This window comes from Mauremys mutica, chromosome 20, assembly GCF_020497125.1.
Source record: "Mauremys mutica isolate MM-2020 ecotype Southern chromosome 20, ASM2049712v1, whole genome shotgun sequence".
NCBI lineage: Eukaryota > Metazoa > Chordata > Testudines > Geoemydidae > Mauremys > Mauremys mutica.
Genome location: NC_059091.1, coordinates 20,819,136 through 20,836,157, shown reverse-complemented (window position 1 = coordinate 20,836,157; position 17,022 = coordinate 20,819,136). Strand labels below are relative to the sequence as shown.

The window sequence follows — 17,022 nt, the reverse complement described above, 5'->3', positions numbered from 1 at the left end:
AGGTGCCATATCTAGTTAGCTCATTTCTCTACGGTCTCCTTATTATGAACACTAGGGTATCACCTATTTTTCTATGGCCTCCCTATTATGACCATTATGGTAGCACCTAGAAAGCCCAGCCAAGACCAAGACACTGTTGTGCCAGGCGCTGCACAGACACGGAGGGAGAGACAGTCCCTGCCATGAAGAACTTCCAATTTAGACAGACAAAGGGAGGCTCATTATCCCTATTTTACAGAGGAGATAAACTGAGGCAGGGAGCTGCAGTGACTTGCCCAAGGTCACACAGGGAGTCGGTGGCAGAGCTGGGAGTTCAGCTTGGATCTCCTGCCTGGACCACAAGGTCATATCCCTAGATCCTGGCTCCTGGGACTCCAGCCTGTATGTGCCAATGGCTGCAGTTCCCATTCTCAAGGAAGGCCACATTCCCCGCCTCCATCTACAGCTCCCGAGTCCCCCCTTGTTCTTAAACCCCTCGGGAGAGGCTTGGTGCAAGGGCCCGATGAAACTTCCTCCCTATCTCTTTCCGGTGGGCACAAAAGCCTCTTCCCCTCTCAGCTGGATGTGTCTTTCCGTTTCCTTCTCTCTCTGCCGTTCCCCTGCCCGAGGAGCCGTTGTGCTGTATCAGACCATGCTCTTTCCCCCTCTCCTTAGATCTCCAGACCAAAGTCATTGAGGATGGCTGCCCCGGAAAGGACTCAGTCGTCAGCCTGGAAGTCAAAGGGGAGACCATGAAGATTAGCTGCAGAACGATCCAGGGAACAGTGGCACAAGGTATGTCACTACCACCAGAGGGCATGAGACGGATTTCCCAGGCTTGCTTCTCAGCTGCCCCATTTGGGGTGGGAATGGGCTAACCCCAGTCCTCACCGCCGAGCGGCAGGATCGCACAGGTAAAGTACTGGAGGTTTAGTACCTCTTGAAGCATCACTGGCAATGGCAGAAGATCCCATCTGAGATGAGCCATTGGTCTGTGCTGACACAGAGAGATGGGAAAGTGAACTAGATGCGCCATTGATGTGTATGGGATACAGGGCTCCCAGAACAGGGCTCTGGGAATGAGGGCTGGAAAATGAAGAATGAGGAATGAGGGCTGGAAAATTGGGTCCTCAGAAAATGCAATTCTTCATGAAGTGGCTGATTTCTGCAGAAAACTTAGTGTGTGTTGAAAAACTGGCTGCCCCAAATGCCCTCCAACCTGAAATATTTTCTGCTTTTGGCTGAAGACCTAAAATACACCTCTACCTCAATATAATGCAACCCAGTATAACACAAATTTGGATATAAGAGAGTAAAGCAGCGCTCCGGGGGGCGGGGCTGCGCACTCCAGTGGATCAAAGCAAGTTCAATATAACGCAGTTTTACCTATAATGCAGTAAGATTTTTTGGCTCCCGAGGACAGTGTTATATCAAGGTAGAGGTGTATCTGGATTCTGAAATCATGTTCCTGATGCTTCAAGCTCCCATTCCCCTCCACAGGTAAGGCTCTCTAGCCAGGCTTCGTCTCCCATGATGCATTGTGGCTAGATGATTGCCATGGTGCATCATGGGAGATGCAGACCAACCAGGGAACCTGGCTCATAGAGGAGAAACAGGAGCACGAGGCATGCGAACCACAACTCCCAGGAGGCATTGTAGTGGCAATTTAAAATAAAAAATGTGGTTTCCATTTCCCCCCCCCCCAAAAAGCCCTCAAGATTTTCACCAGGGGGAAAAACACTCTTTTCCAACTAGCTCTATTAATATCAGATGTTTTGAGAAAACCATCTTCAGTTGGGGGGGATTTTCAAGATCTGCCCACCCCTGATAACACTGTAACACTGAAACAAACACACAACATAAAGGAGCCCCGTGCCCACTGTTGCGTTCCGTAATTTATGGACAGCCCCTCTGTCTTGTTGTCAGTGCTAGCTGAGCTGCAGTTGTAAGTTGAAGTCTGGCTGCCCGGACACCTCTCTTCCCGCTCTGCTGCTGGCTTGCTGTGCCATCGTGTTACTTTTCTGTGCCCCGTTTTTATCCGTGGGTGGGTCTGAAGCAATACATTACCCAGCTCCTGAAGCGGGGGAGTTGTACAGTGCTTTGCGAGTCCCCCGGTGCAATGCAGGGTAAAGAAGCCGCTAACTCACCTGGTTTCTCCTTGGGGATACTTGCAGCCCGGGCTGGAGTGGCGTTTGCCTCCTACGTGGGCATGGAGTCCCTCCTGAATGGCAGCTTCTTCCATGGCCAAAGGGCCACCTCTGTCTGGCCAGTTCGGATAAATTCCAGGGTGGTGAGTGCCTTCCTGACCAGCCAGATCAAGACCGATTTCCCGGATCCAGTCAACTACACCTTCCGGACCATCATGGTAAGGCCGGCTGCACGTGCCTCCATGAACTGCGGGTGGGGTTGATTCCGCTGATGGGGATGCTGCATTGAATTAACTCGCAGGTGGGGAGGAATTCTTGTGTTCTCCCCAAGTGTGGTGCTGTCTTGGAGGGAAGGGGGGATTGAACTCATGACCTTTTGATCAGAAAGTCTGAATTTCTCCTCCAGCTGCTAAAGGGCCAGCTCCATTAACCGAGCATCAGTAGTAGATGCATGAATTTCCCACTACTGGGATTGAGTGACAGGGGAAGAGAGAAAGAGGAACACGGGGAGACAGTGTGGCCTAGTGGATAGCGCACTAGTGGGCGACCTGGGTTCTACTCCTGGTTCTGCTACTGGCCTGCTGGCTGACCTTGATATCCCCCCCCACCTCACTCTGTGCCTCAGTTTCCCCATATGTCAAATGGGGGTAACGATAGTGACTTTTTTTGGAAAGCGCCTTGACTGATGGATGGAAAGCACTGAAGAGCGAGGTGTTAATACTAGGAGCAGGGATAGATTTTTCTTCTGCTTCATTAAGGCAGACGCAGAGTCTGGGAGCCCTTCAGAACCACCCCATGTGTGTTCTTTGGCCCACTCTCTGTGGGGAGCGATAGAGAAGCTGTTAACCCTCTGCCCTACTGTTCAGTATTTGTGCTAATGCACAGGCTGAAATCAGCGCCCCCTTCTGGCAGGAGCGGCTCATCGTGCCGCCAAGTGCTTAGCCTGTCTAGACAAAGGGTGGGAGGGGAAACTGAGGCACAGAGCAGGAGCGTGACTCTGTCAAGGTCACACAGCAGGCCAGTGGCAGAGCCAGGACTAAAACTCAAGTCTTCTGAGTTACAGTCTAATACCCCATCCACTGGTCCGCACGGCCTCTGTTAGTCTGCCTCTCAAGTGCTCTCCTGCAGTCTCTGACCTGCTCCCCTGGTACTTTTTTCCAACTTGCGTTATTCTTCGCTTTTTCCTTTTTTGCAGCCAACCAGCAGCCCCGACAAGCTCATCTGCGTCTCGTGGGAGGCCACGGACCGGCGTGGCAGCTGGTCTCGGGCTGGGTGCGGGGTCGTGCGCAGCAACGCCACTCACACCACGTGCAGCTGCAATCACGTCTCCAACCTGGCCGTCCTCATGGCATCGGGGGAGATAACGGTAACGGGCCCGTACTCGCAGACCGAGGCTGCGGGCTTTGCTGGGGGCAGTCGGGTATCCTCTCGGGAAAGGGGAGATTGAAGGAGGACAAGGAGGTAGCTCTGGGGATGTTTACGGGGAGCCCCTCCCCGGCATGGGGGGCAGCACTGGGGAAAGCGCAAAGGGGCTGGGGTGAGCACTGGAGATGGGCATCATGGGCCGATCACAGGCGGTTCCCTGTTCCATGGTCCCCTGCTGGCTCCCAGAGCCCTATGGCTGAAATAAAGGCCCCTGTACAGGTATATGCCCGTGTTCCCCTGGAACAGCTGTGATTATCTGTCACGGGCAGGAGTCGGGGGGAGTTCTTAGCAAAGCCCCACCTGCATTAACTGCCCCACGTGGGATGACGCGTGGCCTCCTAACGAGCCGTCTGCCCCGCCTCCCCGATAGGCAGGCTTCCCACTGTTCCTCATCTCCCACGTCGGGCTGGCCCTGTCCCTGCTGTGCCTCTTCCTCGCCATCCTCACCTTCCTCCTGTGCCGCTCCATCCGCAACGTGAACACCTCCATCCACCTGCAGCTCTGCCTCTGCCTCTTCCTGGCCGACCTGCTCTTCCTCACCGCGGTGGACAGCCCCAGCCACCAGGTAAAGCACTCCCCACCCCTCGGGTGGTGCCTAACGTGGCAGGCAGAGCAGCCTGGTAGATAGCGCACTGCCTGGGGACTCTGGTGACCTGGGTTGTAGTCCTGGCTCTGCCCTGAGCCTGTTGGTGATGCTGGGCAAAGCACCTTCTGGTGCCTCAGTTTCCCTATCTGTAAAATGGGGGTAATGATACTGACCTACTTTGAAGAGTGAGCGTTTATTGGGTATGCAGCTAGCAGTGGCCATCAGGGCAGAGAAGAGATCCTAGGGCAAATCCCCTTCTTGCAATGGTAATTCCCAGGGGTGGGTTTGATGCAGGGGAACCAAGCCCAAGGATGCTCATTAGAGGCTGTTAAATGAAAGAATCATAGGACTAGAAGGGACCTCGACAAGTGTCACAGAGTGTGGGGGTATCAGGGCCTTGCACCCCCCACTTCCTGCAATTCACCGTGACTCTCAGCCAGCCAGTAAAACAGAAGGTGTATTTAGATGACAGGAACACAGTCCAAAACAGGTCTTGTCGATACAGACAACAGGACCCCCTTTAGTTAGGTCCATCTGTGGGCCCCCAGGGAGGCCACAGCCCCGTTGGGAAGCCCCTCTCCATTTCTCAGCCAGCTCCAGACAGAAACTCCCTTCAGCCTCCCCCCCGGCTCCTCCCCCAGCCTTTGTGTCCTTTGTCCAGTGTCCCAGGCAGAGGTGTTACCTGGCCTCCAACCCCCCTCCTGGGTTCTCAGGTTACATGCTCAGGTATGCTCCCTTCCCCAATGCAGACAGTCCCAGCAAAACTCCCCTGCAACCTTCCCAGGTCAATACTCCCCACTCAGCATTCGAACAACACATCAAGAACATTCCCACTTCGTCACAGCAAGTGCTTGTTAGTGCAGGCTGAAGGTCCCAGACCTTGAGTGGGCTCTTTGAAATGCCCCGCTGAGCTGGGATTTGTGTGGCAGAAGATAGTGGTGGCTACAGTGCCCCTGGTGGTAGGGTGGAGGCAATGCTCAAACGTTGTTTAGCTGGGCTGCTGGACACAGACCCTGTGGTTCTCTCTGGTTCATCAGTTCCTGCCCTGTTCTGCATAGCGTCGCCACTAGGGGTCGCCCTAAGTGCCAGCCCGGGGAACCACGTAGCAGCAGAGCCCGGGATCTCTGCGCTCACGCGGGCGTTCTTCCCTCCCCAGCTGGCCTGCACCGTCATTGCTGGCCTCCTGCACTACCTCTTCCTGGCCTGCTTCGCCTGGATGTTCCTGGAGGCCGTGGTGCTCTTCCTCACCGTCCGCAACCTCGGGGTCGTCAACTACTTCAGCACCCACAGCCCCAAGATGCGGCACCTGAGCCTCTTCGGCTACGGCTTCCCCGCCCTGGTGGTGGCCGTCTCGGCGGCGGTTATGCCGGAGGGATACGGCAGGCGGGAAAAGTGAGCGCCTGAGCTGGGGAACTGGCCCTGAAGGGCATTAACATGTGTTAGGGGAGATGCAGGTCCCAGCTCTACTACAGGCTTGGTGCTGGGCAAGCCAATGCCTCAGTTTCCCCATGTGTGAAATGGGGATAATGGCACTGCCCTGCTGCACTGGGGCATTGGGAGACAAAATCGATTAAAGATTGTTAGATGCTACAGTGATGGGGCCTTATAAGTCCCTAGAAGTAAACAGTCCAAATCTAAGGCGTTCTTGGCCTTAAGGAAATTTGATGTACTGTGGTTAGATCTAAAGGACAAATTTGCTGTGTGAGTGCAAAAATGGTAGTGAAGAGAGTAGGTCTTGTCTTACGCCAGCACTGTGTGTGTGTGTGTGTGCCCGTGCCCGTCCCAGCACTCCCCAGTGAAAGATGCTCTGGACCAGTGGGCGTCTGTCTCGATAGCTGAGCTGCCGTCCTTCATGAATGAATTAATGTTTCTAGCATCTAGTCGACTGGAGCGCAGGACACCTGGGTTCTCTCTCTGGCTCTGCTCCTGACCTCTGTGCATGACCTTGACCTTGAATAAAATTAATAGATTCTCTGGCCAGACCACTGTGATCATGTGCTCCGGCCTCCTGTATAACACAGGCCAGAGAACTCCCCGAAATGAGTCACATCCCCCTTCGCTGCGTCAGTTTCCCTTCCCCCACATCATTTAGATGGTGCTGGTAGGGGCAGGGACTGTCCCTCACTCTGTAGCTCGGTAGGAGCCCCGTTGGGTAGCACTAATATCAATGGTAATCGCTGCACCAGGCTGCTGATGTTCAGTGAACGTCACATTAACCTTTTGTTCTTGTAGCTGCTGGCTCAGCATGGAGAAGGGGTTCATCTGGAGTTTCCTAGGGCCAGTGTGTGTCATCATCGGGGTACGTATCTGTTGCGGCTTGAGCCTGCCGCCTACCTCAGTACGGTGATGTCTGGAGCTCTGCCTGGCTTCCCTTGTCTATTGCTAAGCACTGTGGGCCCAGTTCATCCCCTGGTGTAATGCTACTGACCTCGAAGGAGTATATGCCAAGGAGGAGTTTGGCCCAGTCAGGGAATGGGGTGATAAGAGCCACCAGATCAATCCTGCGAAAGACAGTTTCTGGCATCACATTGGGACTTCAGATCATGGGGCCAGATCCTCACCTGGCGTAAATCAGTATTTCTCTGTTGATTTCAATGGAGCAATGCTGATTTGCACTAGCTGCGGATCTGGCCAGATAAACATACCGAACAGCAACACCCTTGCTTTGGATGGCGACAATTTCTGCTTCTGCTCATGTCGAGACCCCCAGCTGCCCGTCACATCCCTTCCCCGGAGCCTGAGGCAAATCAGGGTTAGTGAGATAAGAACATACAAACATAAGAACGGCCACACTGGGTCAGATCAAAGGTCCATCTAGCCCAGTATCCTCTCTTCCGACAGTAGCCAGTGCCAGGTGCCCCAGACAGGGATCTCTGCCTGGATGGGCTCAGGCATTTGGTCACAAGCTGAGGTGGTTCAAAAGTTTTGAATTTTTTTTAAGCAGAATTTTTTAATTGTTTCTTTAAACAGTCAAACACAGCAAGCAGCAAATATTTGGCCACACACTTCTGAAACCCCAAACCGTGTTCAGGTTTTGGCAGACTAATTTCAGCTTTTCAAGTAAAAAAACCACAACAGATTTTGAAGGAAAGCTGACATTGTCCGTGATTTTTTTCTGCTTTTTAAAAAAAACCCCTAGTTTTCGATCCAAAAAAAGTTTTGACGGAAAATATTTGTCCAACCCTTTTAATGAGCTTTAGTGCCTTTTAGCTCTAGCTGATGCTGAGAACTAGTGATACCTTGTAAAGATGACTTGAAAAGAAGTTTTCTTAAAACTGGGTTTGTGCCGAGATGTGGAAGGTTTTTAAATGTTTATTTTTTCCAGGGCTGCCCGGGGGTGGAGTGAGGGGGGGGGCAAGTGGGGCAATTTGCCCAGAGGCCCACACGAGAATATAGTATTGTATAGTATTGCAACTTTTTTGTATGGAAGGGGCCCCTGAAATTGCTTTGCCTCAGGCCACCTGAATCCTCTGGGCGGCCCTCGCCCCAGAGGGAATGAACAGAAAGGGTGATTATTAAGTGATCCATTCCTGTAGCCCATTCCCAACTTCTGGCAAACAGATGCTAGGGACACCATCCCTGCCCATTGCCATTGATGGACCTATCCTCCATGAACTTACCTAGTTCTTTTTTGAACCATGTTATAGTCTTGGCCTTCACAACATCCTCTGGCAAGGAGTTCCACAGGTTGACTGTGCGTTGTGTGGGAAAAAAATACTTCCTTTTGTTTGTTTTAAACCTGCTGCCTATTAATTTCACTTGGTGACCCCTAGTTCTTGTGTTATGAGGAGTGAATAACACTTGCTTATTTACTTTCTCCATGTCAGTCATGATTTTCTAGACCTTTATCGTATCCTCCCTTAGTCGTCTCTTTTCCAAGCTGAAAAATCCCAGTCTTATTCATCTCTCCTCATATGGCAGCCGTTCCAGACCCCTAATCATTTTTGTTGCCCTTTTTTGAACCTTTTCCAATTCCAATATATTTTTTTTGAGATGGGGCGACCACATCTCCACGCAGTGTTCACGGTGTGGCCGTACCATGGATTTATATAGAGGCAATATGATATTTTCTCTCTTATTATCTATCCCTTCCTTAATGATTCCCAACATTCCGTTTGCTTTTTGTCTGCCGCTGCACACTGAGTGGATGTTCTCAGAGAACTCTCCACAATGACTCCAAGATCTCTTTCTTGAGTGGTAACAGCCAATCTGGATCCCATCATTTTATATGTATCATTAGGATTCTGTTTTCCAATGTGTATAACTTTGCATTTGTCAACATTGAATTTCATCTGGCATTTTGTTGCCCAGCCACCTGGGTTTGAGAAATCCTTTTGTAGCTCTTCGCAGTCTGCCTGGGACTGAATTATCTTGAGCAATTTTGTATTTGCAAATTTTGCCACCTCTCTACTTTGATTCTAGATTAATTCCGTCCTTTTTGCCTTAACCCTCTGGATGCTGCAGCGAAAGCTTTCCAGCCTCAACACTGAAGTGTCCACCCTTAAGGACACCAGGTAATGTTGGTTTAAAAGCAGAGCTGAAAAGTATAGTTCAGTGGTGGTAAGGGGGTGGGGGCGGGGTGGGAGTCAGGACTCCTGGTTTCTGTCCCCAGCTCGGGGAGTGGAGTGGAGTCTAGCAGTTAGAATTGGGAGTCAGGACTCCTGGGTTCCATTCCCAGCTCTGCTACTGGCAGTGTAACTTTGGGCAAGTCACTGTGCCTCATTTTCCCTCTTTTAAAAACTGGGCTGAAGTGGGAGTTGTAAGCCTCCCTGAGTGCCGGGACAGCCCTTGGAGATCCTCAGTCTGGCCAACGGCCCCCCAAGGGCAGTGCTGGACGCCCCATTGTTTGTGTCTCTCAGCCGTGGAGTGGCCAGGGTGCTAGAATGCAGGAGAGAGGGTGAGGCTGCTGCGAAGCCTGGATGGACAGATCCTCAGCCGGTGGAAGCTGGTGTCTCTCTACGGGATCTGCCGATTTGAACCAGCTGGAGATCTGCTCCCAAGGGGCTTTCCCCCGTCTCTGACACCTTGGATTTACAAACCTGCTCTGCTCCTTGCTGTGTACCCCGCACTGACACTTTCCTCGCCCCGTCCCCACCTGCCCTCTGCAATGGGGCCCGGCTGGAATAGTCACCCCGAAAGCCAGGTCACATAGAACAAGGCTCTCTCTGTGTTTCTATGTGCCTGCAGCCAGTGCTGGTGAGTGTGTCACAGGGCTCCTTTTGCCTGATCCAGACAGGATCTGAATCTGTCCCAGCCCCTCTTAGCGAGACTTGGGTCTTTAGGAAGCATTCACCATTTCGGCCCGGACCCCCCTGACTCAGCAGCCCTGCAGAGGCCTGTCATCACGGGATCTCTCCCTCTGCCTTTCTCCAGGCTACTGACCTTTAAAGCCATTGCCCAAGTCTTCGTTCTGGGCTGCACGTGGATTTTCGGTCTCCTCCAAGTCGGCCCAGCCGCCACGGTCATGGCGTATTTATTCACCGTTGTCAACAGCCTGCAGGGAGCCTTCATCTTCCTGGTGCACTGTCTTCTCAATCGCCAGGTACCACCTAGGGCCCTTCATCCCCTGATAGACTCAGCAGACCCCCTGCCAGCAGAGAGCAGGGCGGGCTAATGACGCTTTACTGGGTAAGATCCCCCCAAGGTTCCCCCAGTAATAGAGCGATGGAGCAGCCCCTTGTGTGGAGAGGAAAGATGGCCCAGAGGCTGAAGCACTAGCTGAGCACTTATGAGACTGGGCGCAATTCCACGCTGTGCAGTTGACACCTTGGGCAAGTCACTTAGCCTCTCAATTCCCTGGAGAACTTCCCTAAAATAATCAGTCTGGCACCTCGAAGGGCTGTTAAACTCGAGGGAAAAGGCCTCCTGAGAATCCACTTCCATGCTTATCTCCTATAAAGGCTCTGCTCCAGTGCAGGGTTGTGGATTGGGTGGAAGTCTAAAGTGCACTGCATTATGGGAATTCTCTGCTGCCACAGGAAGCCGAGTGTTAGAGCAGCCCTGAGGCTGCTCTAACTTGTACCAAGGCATAGAGGAGGGGGAGCATAAATAGCTGTAAGTCTCCGCATGGGTAACAGCCAGTGAGCCCCAATGACTGCATCGGGCTCAGGTCCCTTTTATCAGGCAGGATTAGATGCAGCTCTTGTTCATTTGCATAACGCCCAGATGCTGAGGTGCTGGGCACGTTAGAAATGGAGATAAGGCCTAGAGAGAAGAGATCTCTCGGCACCACTGACTGTCTCTGCATCTCCAGGTGCGGGAGGAGTACAAGAGACGGTTCACCTGCAAACCCAAGTCCTACGTTTCCGATGTCTCCATGTCTACTTTAGCCACCAGCAGCAAAGCGGTAAGACCCTGTGATTTTTACCGCCCCTCACCAGATGCATCCAAAAGGCTAGCTCTGGGCAGGGTTACAGCACTGGACTGGGAGTCAGGACTCCTGGGTTCTATTCCGGGCTCTGGAAGTGGGGTGGGTCTAGTGGTTAGAGCAAAGGGGGTTGGGAGTCAGGACTCCCCGGTGCAGGGCAGCCGTTGTGTCTGGACTGCTATAGTTAAATTGGCACAAAAGCTGGGTGCAAACCAGCCCTCAGGGACTTGAGAGCATTTGGGGAAGCTTCAGTGACACCAATAGACATGGAAATCTGCTACGCTAGGAGCTTGAAGTCTGGGTTAAATCCGAGTGCACAGAAGGCCTGATCCCACTCATCTGATATCAAAACTCTCTTGGGAGCTTGTGTTTTCCCCTCCAGAACCATGCCGGTGTCTCTTGTTCCTTGCAGGGCTGATGTTCTGGCCGGGAGGCAGGAGACGCCATCGCGCCACAGGAGAAGGAAAAGCTTATTGCAGAACTTGAATCTGCCATCTTTAAAGTGCTTGCAGGATCAGAACTTCGAAACCAACCTGCCAGCTGGAGTGTGATCCCGGGATTAAATCAGCGGGCTGGGAAGGGGAGAGGGGTGTGAGGATTAGAGCTGGGGGTGCTGGCAGTCAGGACTCCTGGGTTCTTCTATCCCTGGCTGTGGGGTCTAGTGGTTAGAACAAGTTAGACTCCCTAGGCATGGGCCAGTAGCACCTGTAGTTTAATCTAGCTATAGCTTAATCCACTGCTGCTTTTCAGAGATTCCCTTTCTCCTTATTTATCATCCCCCCCACCCCAATCCTTCAGTCCCCTGAAATCTGAGCAGGTTTTGCATGTCTGCGGCATTTCAATACTGTAAAATGAGTTTGATTTTGAATGCATGACTTCGTGGTGTCTTTTTAAAACACTTTCTCGAGTGGTTTCGTTTTTACACCCTAAAATAGACAGGCTCAATTGTGTCTCCCTCTAGTGGCTGGAAATGGGGTACGAGCAACCACATCCCGAATCCCCACAATGCTCGGTCTAAGTGCAGTTCCTAGTGCTCCCTGACAGCAAGGGTGCGCTGTCGAGCACGCCCAGTAGTGCTGTCCTATGAATTCAGTACAGCCTGCGCTCTGCCCCATGGCTGCTTAATGCACGCCAGGATTTGGAGAGACGCCTAATGGTGACATCAGGAAGTACAGTCTGGGAGCTAGAGTGCCTGAGGGAACCAGTGGGTCTGTATCCAGCAGCTCAATACAGGACCCCCCTTTATTGGCATCCACGCAGAGTCCTGGCTCTGCTACGCCCCCCCCTACTCTTGGAGAGCTCGGTTCTTTTGTCCATGATCTTGTTGGGCCCAGTGCGCACCCCCACATGTGCAACTGCCCCTGCTGCTTTGCACCCCTCTGCTGCTGCCCCTCCGCCACCAACAGGGTGTGACTGTGTCTGGATTCCAGCCTCATGTGGCCACCAGCCCCCTCCCCCCTCAGCATGGGATTGCCTCAAGAACGGTCACAGTGGGTCAGAGCAATGGTCCATTCGCCCAGTGACCTGTCTCTGACAGTGGCCTGTGCCATTCGCATCCTAGGGAAGGAACAGAACAGGGCAATTAGCCAGTTCTGGCTGTCGGAGGCTTAGCTGTCTTGGCTAACAGCCAGCGATGGCCCTGACGTCCAGGAACCCAGTTATACCTTCCCCGGCCTGTGGTGGATTATGGCACCGGCTACTAGCAAGCTGTTCAACTGGGCAGTAGGGGGCCCTCTAAGCGCTTTGAGATCTACTGCTGAAAAGGGACCCAGCAGCGATCCTGGTACATTACAGTCCAGTGGGCCGGGGGGGAGACGTACCTCAGGGTATGTCTATGCTGCAGCTGGGGATATGGGACTGCAGCATGGGCAGACATACAACAGCTGCTTTGTCTAGCTAGCGCGAGGAGCAGGTGGCTGCCTGCTGCTTGCCCAGGACTGAGGGTACATGTTTGAGCAGCCGCAGCCCATGCTGCTGGGACGTTACTGCTTTTAATACTCGAGCTAGCCGTGATTTAGCCAGGTAAAGCTAGCTCAGATCAGGGAGTGATGCGCTGGAATCAAGTACTGAAAGTATCGCAAGATGCCACGGAAGTGCCGGAATGGTGTGCCGGAGAGTTCGGGAGCGACTCGACCGTCAGCTCAGAGGTGTTTAGAAGTGCAGCGGTCACACTTTCTGCTTGCAATGCAGATATACCCTTAGCCTCCGGGTGTTTCTCATGCATGGGCAGGGCAGCACTTGGCACCCTGGCTTGTGGCTTCAAAGGGGAAGTTTTCACAAGGGTCACCATCCTGCACCAGGGTGATAAGAAGAGGCTGCTGTGAGAAACCAAGGAGGGGAACTGAGCTCTGGCAGGGAGATAAGGCAGCAGAAAGCTGCAGGGATAAAGCAGAGAGATTGGTGCTGCATTCTGTGTTAACCCTCGCCGTGCTGGGTGGATGGGGATTCATAGTATGTGGCCTCTTCTCTTCCCCCTCACAATTTCCCGTTGTTCTCCCCACCAGGGTTCTTGGTCTCCACAGCTGTCCCCTAGCAGCCGAGCACGAGATCCACTGGGATGTTTACCCCAGGTCCTCTGAGGCATAGTGCTGTGAACACGGTGCCTAGGGCAGTGCCAGGAATGCTGGTAGGCAGGTGCTAGAGCCCTGTCCAGCTGGCCCAGTTGGGCCCCATGACCTCTACTTCAGACCTATCCAGAAGTGAGAGTCATTCCAGAGCAGAGGAGGGCTTGTAGGGAGAGACCCTGCAGCAGCTAAGTCAGAAGAAATGTTGTGTTCCCTCTATTCTGGGGCCATTCAGGCCTTTGGTGTAAGTTAGAGCAGCCTCGAGGCTGTTCTAACTTATGCTGCAACCTGTAGCCTCCTGGGGAGCATGGAAGAGCTGCAGTGCAATGTACCCTGGTCATTCCCCTGATTTGCCCTCCACTCCGGGAGCAGGGGGATGCAGGACCCATACTCCAGCTAGCGAGGCCCCCTGCCCACGGAACCTTTACAAAGGGTGGCCATTTCTGCCAACTTTACAACCTAAAAGGGCTGGCATAAAATCGAGATGGGGCACAGAGTCTGTGTTTCCGTTTCTATAAGCTGTACAGTCAGCTCCGAGCCCCAGAACGACTTCCTACTCCAGGGGGAAAGGCAAAAGTGATAGGCAAAAAGGTCAGAGCTAGTTACAAAAACAAAACAAAATATAAGCACGCATCTGAACTCTTGAACCTATTAGACTGGGTAACATTTAGATAAAGCAGTTTTTCTCACCCCGCTGGATATTGCGGTTCATAGTACACAGATTCAGTGATGAGCTCCAAAATCTTAACAACCGGTTCCCTATAAAAAGTTCTGATTTAAGGGGGGGGAGCAGGGGAGGGCCCGGGGGAGACATCCTTGAGGGTCCAGGGGCCCCACTTGCCCCCTCCCCTCCCCTTTGGCCAGCCCTGGAGCTTGCAGCAGGACACCCACCCCCACCCCGCCACCTTGCCGGGCCTCTCAAAAAGCGGCAGCAGGACGACTCCGGAGCTCAGCTGAGCTGCCCAGCTGGTGCTGGCGGCTGGCCACGCTGCAGCTGGGGGGAAGCGGGGGAAGGGCCGGAGGAGTCTCAGCCTCCCCAGCTGGGAATCCTGGGAGCAACAGGATGGTCCGGCCCGTGGACTGGAGTTCTTTGCCCACCCCCTGGCCCTTTAACAACCGGTTCTCCACGGAGGTCTAATTTTAGCAACCGGTTCTTGGGAACCTGTGGGAACCGGCTCCAGCTCACCACTGCACAGATTTCACCCTTGAAATCTGGGCCAGTTCCCTCAGTTGGAGTCTTCAGAGTGTCCTTGTTGCTTGCAGCGTAGGTGGGTGAAGGAGAAAGACCCAGCATGTGGCCACTGGGTTCTGTTTTATACCCTCCATCCCATGTGCTTGGGGAGCACAAGTCCAGGCATGTCTGGGGGGGGCCTTGTTGAGTCTCCAGGCAGGGCTGAGCAGTTCCCCTGGTGTGGCCTCATGCAGGGGAGTCATCGCATTGTAGCTCCCTTGCTGGACACTGGCTGTTGATGGGTTGTTTGACACCCCGCCCGGGTGTTGGTTACTTTCCTTGCTGTTGACTCTGGGGAGTGAATCTCTGGCTGATTCCTCAACTTACAGCATGTTTTAGTGACAACCATACACACAATTCTCATAAGCGGTGTGCCGAGCAGCCGAGTCTTCATGTATACACTCTCATTTAAGGCTTCCTGTGCCGGTAATACATTTGAATGTTTTTTAGAAGGTCTCTCTATAAGTCTATAATATATAACCAAACTACTGTTATATGTAAAGTAAACAAGGTTTTGAAAATGCTTCAGAAGCTTTATTTAAAATTAAATTAAAATGCAGATCTTATTAGTTTAGTGTGATCCTTGCCCTGGCTTTTCCTTGCTGAGTTTTTCAGTGTCTGGTGGCACCTATTTAGATACTTTAAGCTGCATACAGGCTTCTGAGTTATAAGTTGATAACCGGCTGGCAGGAGGTCAGCGGCTGGAACCCCAGATCAGCAGCTGAGGTGAGTGGAGCTGGCGGCCGGTAGGGCTGAGCAGGGCCGGAAGCCTGGACCCTGGACCCTGTCTGGCAGGGGGCCTGTGCTGGAACTCCAACTGGAAGCAAGGTGAATGGGGCTGCGGGGACCCCGGCTGGCAAGGGGCCAGCAGCCAGAACCCCAGAGCAGCGGTGGGCTGACCTCCACTGCTCTGGGGTTTCCACTACCAGCTCCTTGCCAGCTAGGGTCTCAGCCCGCTGCCAACCTGGGGTTCCTTCCCCCAGGCCAGCAGCTGGCGCTGAGTGGGACTGGCGGCAGGACCCCAGCTGGCAGGAGCTGGTGGTGGAAACCCCAGAGCGGCGGCGGGCTGAGCAGCGCAGCCCGCCCCGCTCTGGGGGTTCGGCTGCTGGCTCCTTGCCAGCTGGGTTCTCAGCCCACTGCCAGCCTGGGGTTCCATCCCCCAGGCCAGCAGCGGGTGCTGAGTGGGGCTGAGGCAGGGGGGACCCCGGCTGGCAAGGGACCAGTAGCGGGAACCCCAGAGCGGCGGCAGGCTGAGCAGCTCAGCCTGCCTCACGTGCCATGAGAAATCGGCACGCGTGCCGTCGGTTGCCGACCCCTGCTATACATATATGGATAGAGAAATGACTTTCAGCAGAGCGTAACCTTTCCCCTGATACCTTGCAAGGCCTGTTTTATATGTAAGATCACAATTATATAAAAATGAAGAATATGGGGGTTACAGGGTGTTCCCCCAAGCTATAAAATGTTACATGTGGTTCCCAGGAACCATCCATGAGGTTATTTAAAGCCTTCACAACCCACTACTATTATTAGCCAGTTTCAGTTCCTGAAAGGCAAGGAGCACAGTTTCCCCTGCTACTTTCCTTCCTGTAGATTGCTGGGAGGTAGGCAAGGGAGCTGGAACTATTTTTCTAGTGGGAGGCGGGGTGCTGCTGATGGAAACCATGTATTTGGTAAAAAGAACGAGGAGTACTTGTGGCACCTTAGAGACTAACAAATTTATTTGAGCATAAGCTTTCATGGGCTAAAGCCCACTTCATCAGATGCATGCAGTGGAAAATACAATAGGAAGATATGTGTGTATATAGAGAGAGAGAACATGAAAAAATGGGCATTTCCATACCAACTCCAATGAGATTAATTGATTAAGGTGTGCTATTATCAGCAGGAGAATGTAACCTTTTGTAGTGATAATCAGGGTGGCCCATTTGAAACAGTTGACAAGAAGGTGTGAGTAACAGTAGGGGGAAATTAACATGGGGAAATAGTTTTTAGTTTGTGTAATGACTCATCTACTCCCAGTCTTTATTCAAGCCTAATTTAATGGTGTCCAGTTTGCAAATTAATCCTAGTTCTGCAGTTTCTCATTGGAGTCTGTTTTTGAAGTTTTTTGTTGAATAATTGTGACATTTAGGTCTGTAATCAAGTGACCAAGGATATTGAAGTGTTCTCTGACTGGTTTTGATGTCTGATTTGTGTGCATTTATTCTTTTGCATAGAAGCTGTCTGGTTTGGCCAATGGAGTGGATGAGTCATTCTGAAACATGTATTTGGTGTTTGTTATTACTACTTCAACCTGAGGGGCATGGCAGCACCCCTAGTTCCAGCACCACTGGAGGTAGGTTTACCCTCATAACAAACATTAGCTAGATGCTTAGAGGCCATTGTGGGCAGGGGAGGTGTATCTGTTCCAAGAGAGACACAGTTGAGATACGGAACTGTGATAAAAAGCCCCGGTAAAAACTGTGTCACTCGGCAAACTTCCCCTGAGAAAAATCACAAGAGGACAAAGTAGATGCGGTATTCTTGTCTTGTTGCAGAAGGCAGTGGCCACCATGAAGCAGCTCATCTCCCACCTTCTGGGTAAGTTTGAAAGGAATTGGGTTATTTCTTCCAAGGGGGCTTGGCAAAAAAGAACCTTAGCTTAAGCTCTCTGGGGCAGGAAACTTGTCTTTATTCTCTGTTCGAACAGCGCCTAGCACAAGGGTCCCTGACCGGCTGCT

At 52.5% G+C, this 17,022-nt stretch overlaps 1 protein-coding gene across 1 annotated transcript in view; it reads left to right on the top strand.

Annotated features, from left to right (window-relative positions):
- Nucleotides 1–11,295, top strand: part of LOC123353824 (adhesion G protein-coupled receptor E2-like) — a 29,720-nt gene extending 18,425 nt beyond the window's left edge. The window contains exons 8-18 of the mRNA XM_044995237.1: nt 655–774; nt 1,906–1,924; nt 2,154–2,344; nt 3,322–3,492; nt 3,926–4,116; nt 5,294–5,529; nt 6,370–6,436; nt 8,560–8,651; nt 9,511–9,679; nt 10,391–10,483; nt 10,917–11,295. Coding sequence (XP_044851172.1) covers nt 655–774; nt 1,906–1,924; nt 2,154–2,344; nt 3,322–3,492; nt 3,926–4,116; nt 5,294–5,529; nt 6,370–6,436; nt 8,560–8,651; nt 9,511–9,679; nt 10,391–10,483; nt 10,917–10,922 — 1,355 coding nt within the window. The 3' untranslated portion in view covers nt 10,923–11,295. The remainder of the gene's footprint in view (nt 1–654; nt 775–1,905; nt 1,925–2,153; nt 2,345–3,321; nt 3,493–3,925; nt 4,117–5,293; nt 5,530–6,369; nt 6,437–8,559; nt 8,652–9,510; nt 9,680–10,390; nt 10,484–10,916) is intronic.
- Nucleotides 11,296–17,022: the final 5,727 nt, after the last annotated feature.